Source organism: Prinia subflava, chromosome 12 (genome assembly GCF_021018805.1).
Source record: "Prinia subflava isolate CZ2003 ecotype Zambia chromosome 12, Cam_Psub_1.2, whole genome shotgun sequence".
NCBI lineage: Eukaryota > Metazoa > Chordata > Aves > Passeriformes > Cisticolidae > Prinia > Prinia subflava.
This window is the reverse complement of record NC_086258.1, coordinates 235887-251136: the sequence shown is the minus strand read 5'-3', so window position 1 is coordinate 251136 and position 15250 is coordinate 235887. Positions and strand designations below refer to the sequence as shown.

Below are 15250 nucleotides of genomic sequence, written 5' to 3'. Positions count from 1 at the left end.
TATGTCCCTTCCACTGCAGCAGCAAGGCTTTTCATACCTGCATGAACAGGCCTGAGCTGAACCCCACAGCTGGGGTGTTGTCTTTGTCTGGGTCAACCATGTGCCCCGGGACCTTCTCTGCAGTGCTCACCTGTCACTGGCTAGTCCCAGATTGTGCATCCAGACCCATAACTACTTGTCAGGGCAATGGTACTGTCTCAAATCCCATGCACGCAGTGGGGCATGTGAGGTTTTTCCATGACAGACTCCAAGTCTTGACTAGGTAAATTGTCTGTTCTTGGTGGATGTCCAGCTCTTATTCAGCTGCAGCTGAATAAGAAGAGGAATAATAAGAAGAGGAAACTCAGCCTGAATTCTGGGAGCTGCCCAGGTTCTTAGAGCAGTGTTTCTGCTTCAGGAACCAGAAGTGCCTTCTCTGTGTGAGATATATAGACACACCCTGAACCTCACCACAGGAGAGAGTCCCTGTGTTGAGGAGATGAGGAGCTTGGGGAGGAAACTGGACTTGGAGGTTCACAGCATCATCTGAACTGGAATCAGGTTTGCCCTGTGCAGAGAGATGGGGAGCAGCCAGTGGAAGAGCTGAAAGCAAAGTGCTGGAGGGAACAGGTGTGTTACGTCAAGCATGGCATTCCAGGAGTTCAGCTGGAGCAGGGAAAGGAGTTGGGAAGTGAGCAAACCCACAGAGCAGAGCTGTTGCTGCTAGTAGGATCAAAGAGGGCAGTGAGAAACTGCAGCTGCCTACAGCCACTCCTCTCCAGTGTTCATGGAATGTGCAGGGCAGGGGGAGGCTTCCCAAAGGATTGGAGTGCTGGGACCAGTCCCATACAACTACCATGCACTGTGATGTGTGTTCTGGTATATCTGAGCAGCCAGTGACTGCAGCAGCAAATGTGAGCTGCTTTCCTGCTACTCTTGAGCACCAGTGCTGGGTCCTGGCAGTGGAGACTGCTGGCAGGTTGTTTTGCTGGGGTCTGTGGCAGTGAGGGACAGCTTGAGCTGCCTGCTTCTGCCTTTGGAGTGGCTGCACCTCCAGCACTGGGGAAGCATGAGCTTGGTCACTGTGGCTGGCTGGAGCTCCTCCACCTCCAGGTGGGCCTGGGTCTGGAGTGAGGTTTTCAGCCCACCTTGGTCTGTTTGAGGTCATCTCCAGGCTGGTAGAGTGCACAGAACCATGACGGTGTCTTAGCATTGGACAGGCTGCAGGGGCTGAGATCTTCACGCAGAGACTGACTGTGGATGTGGCTGAGGGGCTCTGTCCCCATGAGACAGCCAGGCTGAACTGCCTATTGCTGATGCTAAGCCAATGAGCCACAACAGTGGTTACAAAGATTTATTTCAGATTATTTAAAAAAACTCAAACAAACAAAACCAAACCTTCTTCATGTTTGTACATCCCTGTTTTTACTCAATTGGAAATTAAGGTGCAGCCTCCCAGCTGTCTGGTGTGGGGTGATGCCAGGCTCAAATCCCAGTGCGGAGCAAAGCCCCACAGTGCAGGAGCGCATCAGCTCTGTGCCAGCATGGCCATGCACCATGGAACTGCTGGAACCGAGGTGTGCAGGAATCTCTGGCTGTGGCAAAGGCAAGTTGGCATAGGAACCACTGGGACAGTATAGACACCGTGTCTGCTTTGTTGATGTGGGACCTGGAAGTTGCCAGCTTCCCCACATCTGGTTGTTGCTAAGTCCTTACCCAAAGCTGAGGCCAGTGGCCAAGGCCAAGACCTTGCCTTCAGGAAGGTCAGTGGGGTTTGTGCATCAGCCAGAAAGACAACATGGGCTTTGGGTGATGCCCAGAGCTCCCCAGGAGGCAGGGCTGATGCTCCAGGGACAGGCTAGTGATGTCAGCTATAAGGACTAGTGTAAGTAATATTCCCCATTCATACACGAACACATTCATGAAAATGAATCCTGTTGTTGCTTGAGCTCATTGGCCTAGCTCAGCTCAGCTCTCGTGGCAAAAATATGTCCTAGCTCTGAATGCCCCATTCCCAAGCCTGCTCCAGGGTCCATGCCTGAGTAGTGCTGGGAAACATTTGAGCCCTTCTCCCAGGGCCAGTTATCCTCTTCTGTCCTTTTCCTGCAGCTTGAGGGCAAGGGGAGGGCAAAAGGGGACAGCTTTCCTTCTGGGATGGTGTCAGGCCTTGGAAGAGGACATTGAGCACTTGCCACCTATCAAGCATTCAGACTGTGGAGCCTCCAGCAGGTAGGATGGTGCTGGTCCTGCAGATATGGCCCACCCTGTCCCTGCCATCAGATTATGCTGGACTTGCTGTGCCGGAGCAGGCAGATGGCAGTCACCAGGGATATCAGGGTGGTGACCACAAAGAGCAGGATGAGGATGACCCAGTTGTTGTACAAGATGCTTTTGTGGGAGGAGAGTTTCTCTGCTGGGATCATGTTGGTGAGGTTGAGCATGTAGCCCAGGGCCCAGCCAATGGAGGTTTCTCCTGCCTGTGGAAACAGCATGGCAGTGGTCACCACCCAGCCAGCCCATCTGCATGGGCCTCAAGACACCTTAGAATCATAGAATCATGGAATCATTGAAGATGGAAAAGACATCTAAGATCATGGACCACTTTTTACACCAGCACTGCCAAGGCCACCACTAGACCATGTCCCCAGGTGCCACATCTGCACATGTTTTAAATCCCTCCAGGGATAGTAACTACCACATCTGTGGGCAGCCTGTTCTTGTGTCTGACTACACTTTCCATGAAGGAATTTCAACTAAAATCTAACTGAAACTTCCCTGGCACAACTTGAGGGCATTTCCTCATCCTGTCACATGTTACCTGTGAGAAGAGACCAATCCCCACCTGGCTACAACCTCCTGTCAGGGTGTTTTAGAGAGTGAGAAGGTCCCCCTTGAGCTTCCTCTTCTCCAGGCTGAGCCCCCCCAGCTCCCTCAGCTGCGCTCCAGACCTTTCAGGGACTGCCTCAGTGTTAGCCCAAGGAAGAGCCCTGTGGGGGAGCCCTGAGCTTCTCTTGCCCACAGGTCCAGCCAGCTGAGGGACACACCAGTGAACTGTGCTGAACTGGGTTCATCCCCTGGGAGTAAAACCTTGTGCACTCAGGCCAGTCCTGATCTTGCACATCCCATGGCACGTGCAGACAAAACTGGGATCCCGCTCTGTGGTAACTTCCCAAAAGGCCTCAGCAAAGCATTGTTTGGGGTGGCTGGTGTCTTGAGGGCCAAGGAAGGGCTCAAGAATCTGACCCTATGACCACCCCACGGCCAGCTCAGCTCATTTGTTTCCATCCCCCAGCAGATCCCTCCAAAAACTGAGTTCCATCCTGCCCCTGTTCACTGAGATCTTCCATGATTCTGCTTGGCTCTTTTTCCATGTGGGATCATCTCTCCTGCAGGGTTCTTTGGCCTAACTCCAAAGATATTCCATGGGATGGGGATGTATTTTGGTGCTACCCACCTTCTTCTGGAAGGCAATGTTGGGAAAAGAGTGGTTGTTGAAGCTGTAGCCTTTGGTGGTGAGCAAATACACAAATGTGCTGACAGCGCAGTAATCTGGCAGCCTCTTCTCCAGCTTGGGGGCTTTCTGAAGCAGCTGGGTGGGATGCACAGAGGGAAAGAGAAGAGGGGTCAAGCCAGCAAAGGCCAGGTTTGTGTCTATGGCCTGAAGCTCAGGATGGTTACATCTGTGAGGCCAAGGCTGCCCATACCCAGCTGAGCTCCCTCCCAGTCCCATGTAGGCATCATCAATTGCCTTCCCCCTACTCCATTGGTGCCAGGAAACCCAGTGACCTCCAAGGGCTTCTCTCAAAGCCGGGGTGATACCCCACATGAAGTAGGCCCCTCCTTCCCACGATGCCCAGGGAGCCCACCTCACTCCAGCTGGTGGCACAGATGGTGTCTGCAGCATTCTTCAGGTCGCTGGGCAGGTGCACGGGTCTTCCCATCACGGTCTGGATGAAGTCCACCGTGTAGAAGAAGGCAGAGAAGGCCTGATGGAAGGAAAGGAACAGCTGTGGGTCAGGCTGGGAGCAAACTCTCTCACCATGAGCAGACTCTCTGGCCAGTGTGGTGGGCACCAGCAACAACTGTTGCAGAGCTGGGGGTCTAGCTTTGCTGCCACTTGATGCTGGGGAGCTGGGCACAACCTGCCCAGCCAGCAGCTATGTCACGTCCCTCCTCCATGCTGGGACTTACAATGAAGTTTCCTGAAACCTCTGGCTGGAAAACACCATCAAAGGAACAGCGGGAGAAGGAGCAGTTGGTGAAGTCAAAGAGCTTGCTGATGTGCAGAGCACAGAGGTTCCCATTCCCGGTGCCGACCAAGGTAGCAGTGGTGTTGAGGGCAAGACTTGGCCTCTCCTTCTCCGTGCAGGGGCTGTCATAGATGCTGCTCAGTAACAGGCTCTTGTTGTAGCCTATAGGCCAGCAGGGATGGGAGACAGTTTCTCGGTAGCTCTCAGCCTGCCAGAAGAGGGACACATGGGGTGCATGAGTGATGCCATAGCTATAGCTCCCCTGGAGCTTGAGCAGTGAGACACAGAGCAGTTGCCAGAAGTGTCTCAAAATGGCTTGGGGTGTCTTGCCTGTAGCCAAGGGCTGCATCATCTAATGGAGATGGTGGGAACACAAGACAGGGTTGGGGGCAAAACCCAAGTTGGCTGGTAAAGGTGTGCAGCTGGTGCAGGGCTGAGGGACAGTGTAAACACCGGGCTGAGGGAGTAACTGTGGGGTTGTGGCAGTCAGCATCCACATCAAGCACGCATTGTACCTGGAGGAGCTTGGAGAGCAGCCTCTTGAGGACCTGGTCCCTCCCATAGCAGAGGAAGCTGTGCGTGTATACTTTGTATGCCTGGCCATACAGCTTCAGCACCATCTCGTTTCTGGGGTCTTCAATCATGTCTGTGGTTTCAAAGGTGATCTGTGTGGAAGCGCCCCCAAAGTCCATGGCCCCCAGGGTCTTCTTCTGAGGCTGGATCCATTCTCCAAGCCATCCACGCTGAGCCAAGGAGGACAAGAGCAGGCATAAGTGTATGATGAGCTGCCCAGCCACCACAGCCATCCCAGTGAATGTCACTGCCTACCTTGATGAAGTTCTCCAGGAGATAGTTTGCGGTGACCCAGCCAAAAACCCCTTCCTCTTCCCCTGACAGGATCTTTGCTCCCCGGAAATCAAAGGGGTACATCTTCAGTGTGGCTGCTACAGCTCTGAGGACGGCATCCGACACCTGTGGGTCTGCAATGCTGTGGGCCAAGTGAAAGGGCAGAGTGACAGACCTGTGCCACAGTGCTGCAGATCCCTCCCTGCCCCAACAGCCCTTGGGGGCCAGCACTGCCATAGCAGGGCCCAGGAGAGAGGTGAGCCCTTCCCTGGGTACCCATAGGCATGTCCCAAAAAAACACCAGCTAATTCCCTTTGTATCTGCTGGAGGAGGCAGGTAGCAGGAATGAAATGTGCTCCCTCCTGCTGGGACAATGGGATCCATCCTGCCTGGGCTGAGTGAGGGGAGCGCTACTCCTCCCCGTGTGCTTTTTGAGGGGTGATTATTCTGTGTCCCTTCAGGCTGACAGTGGGTGCAAGGGATTTTCCTCCTAGCATCCAAAAAGTCTGGGTGGGTTATCCTGGCACTGGTCTCCCACCAGCCCCTTGCCACTAGTGCTGTGCTGGCTGTGCCCTGCAGAGCATATCTTACTCTGAAAGGCAGGACCCCTTCTGCAGGGGACACAGCACTGGGCAGCTGAGTGCTGAAGAAATTTGCCCAGCAAAGGGGCAACACTTCAGCCATTCTTCACCACCTCTGCCTCTACTGTGTGTGGCAAGATGTCATGTCACAGTGACAGGGCCCCCCTGAGCGCTCACTTGAGCAGGCGCATGCCAGCCGTAGCACCCAGGTATAGCGGGGTGCCCGTGTGCTTCTCCTTGGGCACATCTCTCAGGGCCTGGTTCAGGCAGTGCTCCAGGCTTGTCCCAGCTGCTGGAGGGTTCGAGCTGTAGCTGGAGATGCCAGGACCTGTGAAGAGGAAACAGCATTGCTCCCTTCTGGTGAGGGGATGATGCACAGTGGAAAGATGCCTGGTGAGCAGCTTTGCCCCTTCCACCTTCCAGGCTGTCCAAAAAGCAGTTTTCTGTGGGCATGGAGCCATCCAGGGTCCAGCCCCCTCTCCCTGCCCACACCACATCCCCTGCTGGCTGACAGTCTGGGAAATGTTGATAGAATGAAAAACCAACCCTGGCTCCTCACTGGGCTAGGCAGGGAGCTGGATTGTTCCCTGGTTGTTCAGTACCTGCTAGGAAAAGATAGACCACAAGCATGCACGGCTGCAAGCCTTTGGGGGAGTTGGGAAGGAATAGAACTGAACCCTTTAGAACATGTCACTACACCAGTGAGTACAGAGGGAAGCAGCTGGACAAGGAAGGGGCACTCACACCATGCTGCCTGGCCACAGTCCCCGGGCCAGGGCCAGACCTTACCCTCCACATCACACATGCCGTGCTCGCTGACCACCCCGGTGTCGTTCTCCTTGTCTGCAGGCCACTTGTAGATGAACATGGCAGTGTGGGAGGAGCCAGCGTCCAGCACGATGCCGTACTGCAGGGGGGAAGGCAGTGGGTCAGGCCTGGAGGCTGAGGATCCCCTGGCTGCTCCAGCCCTTACCAAGGGAAGGCGCTGGGGCTCAGTGCACAACCACTCCTACGCTGTCAGTACCCAGCAGCTCCAGAGCATCATCTGGCAGAGGGAGGATTTGCTAGGCCCAGCCTGGCACTGCTGGGCCCACATCTGCCCAAACAAGGCACTGCCTGGGATGTGACTGGGAGTGGGATACTGGCCATTCTGGGATGTTATTTGGAACAGCACAGGGACTCTGGCATTTTGGGTAAGGGGACCCCCTTCAGTGCAGCCCAGGGGTCTCTTCCCCCACTGCAGGTTACCATCACTCCTGGCTGCCTGCTGAGCCATGCTAGCAAGTCCCTGGGACTGGTGGTGGGGAGGGACACCTGAAATGCTCCTCGGGATGCTCTTGGCCAAAGAAGGGCAGCCAGGCCCCGCATCCCTCCTGCCCTTGTATGGGTTGGCCATTCTCTGGTTATAAATAACCCTGCTCCTCCTGCCAAACAAGGTTACCCAGCTCCCAGGGAGGGGACACCATACATACTGCCTGCAGCACCCCTGGGTGGACCCCTCTGCCTGACCCCTGCTGCCCGTGGTTGTGGGGCTGCCCATGCTGGCCCCTGCTGTGCCCCCTCAGGGCTGTGAGTATGGGGGGAAAGCAAGGCAGGACCCAGCATCACCCCAGCTGAGCATGTCTGGGGCGAAGCCATCTAAGGCTTAAACTTCCTATGAGTCTCTCTGCTCCTGCCCTGCCCAGACTCGATAGAGCAGAGGACTGGAGGAGGCAGCTCCTCTCCCTGCCCGGCTCTGGAAGCCACCCCAGTCCTGCCTGCCTTGTGTGCCCCATGTCACCCCTGTCCCTATCACCTATTTTTCACCAGCTCAGGCAACAGAAGTGTCAGGGCAGAGGCAGGGACGCCTGAGCTTCCCACTTATAGGTAGCCCCAATTACACTGTGAACCAATGGCCCTGAACCAGTGGTACCCCCTGCTCCCTCAGGGGACCATCTCACGTGGGTGACCCTCCCAGACTCACCCAGTGATTTGCTCATGCCCTGGGCCAAAAGCTGCAAGCCAGCAGAGAATCCCCCTCTGTGGCCAGGCTGGAGCAATAGAGCAGCTTCAGCTCCTGACAAACACTGCAGAGAGGAGGAAGGAGGCTGCCAACTCCCCCCCAACACCCCTGCCCAGCCTCCTGGGCTGAGTGCTGGGGTGAGTGCTCTGGGCAGGCTTAGAGGGCTCTCGGCGCCCTCTCTGCCCAGCACATGGCACCCCAGTCCATTCTCACCAGGGCAACCTCTGCGTTGCCTGCCCACCCTGGAATCTCATGGTCACCTCTGAATCCCCAGATAAGCAGTTACCGACCAGCCATAGGGGACACTGAGGAGGGTCCAGCCCCTGGAGACCCCCTCTGTCCACCTCAGTGGCACATGTGCCCACACACCCTGTAGCCACCATGCAGATGTCTCCAGTTTGCTCACAAGGCACTGCATTACCTCAAGTATCACCTGGAGTGACACTAGCAGGAGCAGGGTGACAAGGCTGTCCCCAAAGGGAAATCCCCAAACCCAGGACTGAGCACAGCGAAGACCCTGAGAGTAGTCTCCAGCCTGGAGATGTCATGGAGGGGCTGAAGTTCCACAGGGAGGAACAAGGTTGGAGACAGGGATATCTGTGTGGTGGCAAGGCCTGAGAGATGCTGGAGTATGAGACAGTGAAGATGACCTGCAGTGCCAGGGATACCTGGTGCTGCCCACCAGGAATGGGGATGCTGGGGATGCCAGACTCACCCCATGAGGAAGGGTCATGGCCACAGGGCTGGCTCCTGAGTGAGAAGGAGGAGACCCACCACCTGTGACAGGGGGAAGGCTGGTTCCCAGAGTTTCTTCCTGCCTTCAGCAGGACTGACTTAGCTGTGTTCCACTTCTCACTCCATGGAGAGCCGGTACCAGGGTGCATTCATGGGGGTACATACCTGGGGTGGAGTTGCACTTGTAGAGAGGTGCACACATATATGTGCACATGTGCATGGATGTGCATGCATGTATGTGTGCATGTGGTGTACATGCTCCAGGAGTGTGCGTGTTTGTGTGTATATGCATGGGCATACAAAGTTGCGTGCAAATTTAGGTGTGGAGGTAGGTATCTGGGGGTGCTTGCCCGTGGGTGTGCACAGGTGAGGTGTACATGCACATAGGTGTACCAATTTTGTGTGCACATGTTTGTGCATACATGCATTTGGGAGGGGCGTGTTCATGGGTGTGCATGTGCCAAGGGAAGTGCAGGCAGTGAGAGGCAGCATGGAGCCTGCACCCAGGGCAAGCACCATGCAGAGGTGACATGTTGGGGTGGTGACAGTGGCACTGCTGGGGCAGGATGCAGAACTGGCTGCCCCATGTAGGCACATCCTAGTGCCCTTTGCTGCCAACACCTGTGGGCCAGGATGGGGATCTTTCCTCTTGGACCCCCAGCCCGTTGCCACCAGGTGTGGAGTGGTGGATGAGGGGCATCCCAGGGGTCCCCTGGTCTTGGCGGTGGCATCAGCAGTGCTTGGCTCAGCTGAGGTAAGGTGCTGCAACATGATGGCGCTACCACTGCAGAGAGTGGCTGGCCAACTGCTGCCACAGCTCACCCATAGCCTCCTCAGCATGAAAGGAGCCACCACAGCCTCGTGCCAGCCCCTCCTGGGGGCACAGGGTTTGGCACCCAGCGTGTCCCTGTGGAGAAGCCATCCTCACCTGGCAGTGGTAAGCAGGGGTGGGAATCATGTGCACACAAGACTTGGGCAGCCTAGTATGTTCCCAGTGATGAAGTAATGTCATCTCCTCCAGTCCCAAGGGTACCCCATGCCTCCAGTATTCACAGAGAAATCATGAATGGGGTCACCTACAGTGGTGTGCAGTGGTGCCAGCCCCTGGCTCCAGATCCTGTCCCTGTCTTGCCTTCTGTCCCTGCCTAGACCCTGGGCTTGGGCATCGGACCCACTGCATTCCCCAGGCAGAGTGGGTCTGAGTCATGACTGAGCCATGGACACAGGTAGGTGGGCTCCAGGGGCCCTACAGGTGGGAAGCCCCAGGAGGGAGGATAAATTCTCCATGTTTGCCTGCTGGCGCCCAGGACTTGGGCAGGGCCTCATGCATGTGGGACAGTTCCAACACCAGCCCCTCCTGGTGGCACAGGAATTTTTCTAACAGAACCCCCTGACCAGACCCTGGTGATGCTGCAGGCGGGGGGGCACAGAGGGGTCCTCATTGTGGCCCTACGCTGGGAGAGTTTTCCAGTGCCAACCCTATCTCTGCTGCCTCCATGGTCACCCATGGTCCCAAGGGCTTTGCCCCAATGCAACATCACTCAGCCCAGCCCTAGTGAGGGCTGCTCAATCCTAAAGCCCCTGCAGAGGGGACAGAAGACAGTGATGTTCCCAAAGGCCAGGGTCGGGCTTGGGGTTCCTGATCACTCTGGCTCTGCCCAGGGGAGGAGGCAGATGGGGACATTGAGAATGCCCCATGTGCTGCTGCCTGGCAACGTGCCCCGTGGCCATACCCAGGACTCCAGCCCCATCCCACAGGCTCTCCAGGCTGCCCCATGTCACATGAGTGACACCTGGCCCCCCACCATCTCTGGCCCCTCACTGTTCTGCCTCTCTCAAGGGTGGTGAGGTCATGCAGCACCCAGGTTTGCAGTGAGTTATGACAGGTTTCCTTCCTGCTGCAGTAGACATATCAACCACAGGACATAGAAATTGCCAGAGATACATTTGCCAAAAGAAGAAAGAAAAGGACTGTCAAGAGCAGGCAGCAGCTCAGAGCAGTCAGGCTATGAGCTCCACTGTGGACCCATGAAGGAACCGTCCTCAGCAGCAAGATAACTAATCCAGGGTGGTTTTAGGGCTATATTCCAAGCAAAGGAGCTGGAAAAGGAAGATGTGGAGCCATAGCTCAGCAGTGAACAGCACTATCCAGCAGCTAACATGGACTGTCAGCAAGGACCACATCTTGTCTAAGCTGTTTTGAAACATGAGATTAGAAACTAGAGAATATTAATCATAAAAATTAGATGATATTTATTAAGAATAGACAGATGATATGTGTTGCTTAATACTTGCTGCTCTGAATGCTGCATCAGTTGCCTGAGGAGGGAAGAAACAGGTCTATGTGTGGGAACAATAAGGAGGAATGCAAGGATGTCTGACAAGGGGAAGGAAGTTTACCAAAACAGGAGACAAGAATACAAGATTATCAGAGATACTGAGATAACAAGGTTCCTCAGGCCGCCGGACAAGAGAAGACTGGCATCATAGCTTGGACTATGACCAGAGGATCAGTGAGCATGCACAAGGCAGTGGGGTCAGAAGTTCATCTCAAGAGGAAGACTCCTTCATCCCGGAGACCTAACCCCCCCCCGCCCCCCCCCCCCCCCCCCCCCGACCACCAGAGACAAGTGCGCAGGCACAAAGGACTGATAACCAATTAGCATACAAAGGGGAGGGAGTGGGAGCCAAGGGATGAATATACATGGCAGTATTGTGAAACTTGCTGCATATGTAACATTCTAGAGGATAAAAGAAAACGGGGGTGAGCAAGGGGCACGCATGCCTTTAGGAGCTATCCTGCATGGTGTCCAGTGCTGAATAAACTACACACCTACTTTAAAACTCACTGGCTCTGAGTTTGAGTTTTTCCATGGGTCAGTTGGAAGACATGCCCAGGGTCTCCCATAGCAGGACCAACCTCTAAACCATGTGAGCATCTTTTGGGCTGAGTTAAAATAACACAAAGTTCTGCATTCTCAAAACAGCACTGAGCTTTGTGCGAAAGAAACTCCTCAGCACCTTCCTGGTGCCAGCCCCATGAGAATAGGCACTGCTGGACACCGGTGCACACCATGCTGGACCTCACAGCACTTGGCATGTGCTGGAATCCTGAGTCGCTTGGCCAGGCCTTGCGCGGAGCAGAGTCAGGACCCAGGGTTTTCAGGGATGCTTGGCCCCAAACCACAGCACTGCCTGCAGACTAGAAGGTGCTACCAGTCAGTGTCTTGGATTGTGTAACCAAAAAAAGTGTATTCTATTTCATCTGTTGAAAGCAGTTGGGGAGATGTTTTTTTTCTTTATCTCTTCTAAAGGGGAGGGGCGGGGTGGGGGGGGTGGGGGAGAGAGAAGGCACGGATGTCTTCTGATAAAGGGCCAGCTGTTAAAACCAGGTGGGGCAGTGTTTCTTATCTCTTTCATCAACTGTCCACCCTCGGGGGATATCTTCTGTTAATGGGCCATTAAAATTCACCAATGACATGACACATTACATATCCCATTGTGAGATGCACCACCCAGTGGGGGGGAAGCCAACCATTCCCTACCCAGATAAAAAAGGAGACCCAGGAACACCAGGTATCTGGTTTTCCACTGGATTCCTGGATGAAAACCGGACCCATCTCACCATCACTGGACTCATCTCGCCATCACTGGACCCTTTCTACAGGATCATCTCTACTCCACAGAACCACATCTGTTACTCCAGGAGGATTTATTTGGACTGCTTCCAGCACCCTGAACAACAGGGTGTCAGGTCATATCTCTGACTCTGTCAGAGTTTTCTAGGATTTTTGTTTGTTTGCTTGCTTGCTTGTTTTGTTGGGGTTTTTGTTTGTTTGTTTGTTTGTTTTTTATTACTACATTTGTATTTTTAACATTCCTTGCAAAGAACTGTTATTCCTAGTCCCATATCTTTGCCTGAAAGCTCCTAATTGCAAAATTATAATAATTTGGAGGGAGGGGGTTTACATTCTCCATTCCAAGAGAAGCTCCAACTTTCCCTGGCAGATACCAGTCTTTCCAAACCAAGACACTCAGAGAGAGAAAAAGCACCAAAAAAAAACCACAAGAAAAAAGTTTCTGGGATTTCATTTCGTAAACCAAATTTGATTTCATTTGATAAACCAAAGGTCTATCTTGGAACCAGAAAGAAGAAAGGCTTTCCAGACTGATCCAAGTGCTACATATGGGGTCTTGGTACCATTCGAATTCCTCCATGTTCTAAGAGAAAAAGTTCACGTTGAAACCAGCTCAGCACAGCCCATGATGCCCCAGCATGTGGCAATGGGTGGCAAAGAAAGGTGTCACAGAGAAGGAGTTAACAATGGGTAGTTATACTAAGAGCAAAAAGGGTCATGTTGGTTAAGCCAGCTCACCTTCTCATTCTAGTCTTCATTACATCTGACAAACCCAGAAAGAAGGCAGCAGCACATCTGGCATGCAGGATGGCTCAGAAAGTTTCCAAGTAAATTGCTCGGGATGAGAAAAAGGGGGTTTTAGATGAACTGTTTTTCAGGACAAGAGCCTGGGACTATTTTAAAACAAAAGACTTGGCCTACCAAAGGAGTGCTTGGCCAACAATAAATTGTTCGGGAACTTCTTTCATCATCTGAATTTACAATGAAAAAGGAAAAAAAAAAAAAAAAAAGGCCGCTTGTATTCAAAGGAAAGTGCATTTGTCACCCAGCAACACTGGCTCAGGAGATGGAGTGGAGCCCGGGGAGATGCTGGTGTGCAGGGGAGCCCTGGCCCAGGCAGAGCCGCAGCAGTAGATGCTGACTCGGCTGTTCTGGCCTGGCGGGCCGCTATCGTTCAGTGTGTCCAACAGATTCCCCTCCCAAAACGCACGTCCTAAGGCACAAGGGATGGGCGGCCGAGGGTGCCGCAGCCGACGGGTCCCGCAGCGGAGGTGCCACACAACGGGTCTCGCTACTGGGGCAGCCGCGTTCCTGCTTTCCCGGTGGGGGCTGCTCCCTGCGACTCTCCCCGCAGATGAGGGACCCGTCAGCCCCGGCGCCTCCTGTGACGCTGGGGATCCTCTGATGTTGGCGTCTCTCGCGCCCCGGTAAATGCCGCCCGCCGGAATGCCATACACCGAAGTGCCCACGGCGGGTCCCCCAGCCCCGGGCAGCCCAGAACCTCCCGGTGCCCGCCGCCGCTCCGCGCCCGGTGCTCCCGCGCCGCCCCCCTCACCTTGAAGCCCGGCGGGCCCCGTGTGTCCCCAGAGCCGAGGAAGAGGAGGAGGATGCCCAGCAGGCACCCGAGGGCTAGAAGCAGGAGCAGGGCGGCCAGGCGGCGGGCCATGGCGGAGCCGGGCAGGTGAGTGGCTCGGCAGCGGCGGCGGCGACGGCTCCTCTCACTCCTCCGCCCCCGCCTCCTCCTCGGCCGCCTCTCCCGGCTGAGTCACCGCCGCCCCGGCCCACCCGGGCGGGACACCGGGCGCCGTGGCACTGTGCGGGGCGGCCCTGGGCTGCAAGTCCTGCGGCTGCCCCGGACCTGGACTCAGATCTTGCTGCCCCCTCAGCCCCGGGACCAGACCGATCTACCTACCCCAGGCACGGGCCTTTTGCCCGGGATCAGCCCCAGCTCGGCCCCTCAGGAACCGCTCCGGCTCCAGAATCAGTTTTGTCCCTGAGCATCACCGTTATCGGGAGGGCTCAGTCCTGTCCCTCCTCCCTGGGCACAGCCTATGTCCCTGGGATCAGCCCTATCTACCCCTCCGGGCATGGTCCTTGACCCCAGGTTCAACCCCATCCTGCCCCCGCCCTGGGGATTAGCCGTTAGATGGGTTCAGCGGGACGTGGGAACATCCTGAGGTACAGAAAAGCTCCAAGAACCTCTCATCTACGATGATTAACAACTGTGGCTGTGTTCCTGCTTTTAATCATCACAAGAACTTCGTGACAGCCCTGAGGAGACCAGATGTATTTTGAAGCTGTTTTCAATATGGTCACAAGTTAATAATGTGATGCATTTGCATAGGGAGCTGTGAGCCAAAGGAGGCTGGGTTCCTTCCTCTGAGCAGGATATTTGCAGCTTGCTTACACAGTGGGATACAACAGTGAACAAAATAATAAACAAGGAGAGAATGCTGGACAAGACAGCTCCTAGAACAGCTGGGTTGCAGGCTGAGGGTCACACCCTCACACTGAGGATGTGAGCTGAGGCTCCTCACGCCTGCTTCACTTCTCAGTATTTTTCGAAGCAGGAGATTTCCTGCCGCTCACGGTCGTGCTTGCAGATCCATGCATCGCACATGTTGCACCAGCACTGGACCTTCTGCAGAGCTTCCTGCCCATCACTGTGGTATTGGGGCACAGAGGTGCTCATGGGGCTAAGCCTTTGCCCAAGGCTTGTGGTGCAGGAGCCCCCAGCCCTGATGCGCCACTCCACTCAGGTTCTGCTGCTGGAGGTCCCGCAGGAGACGAGCTCCAGTGCTGTCCCCAAAGCAGTGACTGGCAGCAGAGTCTGGGGAAGAAAATGGCTGAATAGGGGCACAGAGAGTCACCCTCACCCAGGCAGTGCCCATCACTGTGGAGCAGGGCTTCTCTGCAGGACTGCTGTGTTCAGTCTGTGAGTCTGTTTGCAGGGATTTACCTCCTCACTCTAATTCATTAAGCACTTAACCCTAGAAAATCCGTATCAATCTATTTCAAGACATTAATATATTAATTTCTGTGAAAAAATTATTCGCCTTTGCTGCTGATTATGCCAGAGAAAAACACAGTCCTGTCCCTGAGGCTCAGCACAACATCATTTCCGCTGCCTTTCTGCCTTCCTAGGTTGACTCTTCTCAAGTTTCTATGGGAAAAATACTTGCATAGTCTTGACTCTTCATGCTGCCCACCTCACCTTCT

General features: G+C 54.7%; 1 protein-coding gene across 2 annotated transcripts; it reads right to left on the bottom strand.

The window, feature by feature from the left end:
* Positions 1 to 1318: 1318 nt before the first annotated feature.
* ENTPD2 (ectonucleoside triphosphate diphosphohydrolase 2) lies at positions 1319 to 14109 on the bottom strand. Of its 2 annotated transcripts, none has more exons than XM_063409251.1 (9): positions 13944 to 14109; positions 6446 to 6563; positions 5834 to 5984; positions 5058 to 5217; positions 4745 to 4972; positions 4171 to 4437; positions 3846 to 3965; positions 3434 to 3568; positions 1319 to 2456 (listed from the first exon to the last, which is right to left on the bottom strand). In XM_063409251.1, the coding sequence occupies exons 2-9, from the start codon at positions 6522 to 6524 to the stop codon at positions 2256 to 2258; spliced, it is 1341 nt and encodes a 446-aa protein (XP_063265321.1). In that variant the 5' UTR covers positions 6525 to 6563; positions 13944 to 14109; the 3' UTR covers positions 1319 to 2255. The 2 variants fall into 2 exon arrangements, with proteins under 2 accessions (XP_063265321.1, XP_063265319.1); XM_063409249.1 differs by lacking the exon at positions 13944 to 14109 and adding an exon at positions 13587 to 13935.
* Between the last annotated feature and the right edge of the window lie 1141 nt (positions 14110 to 15250).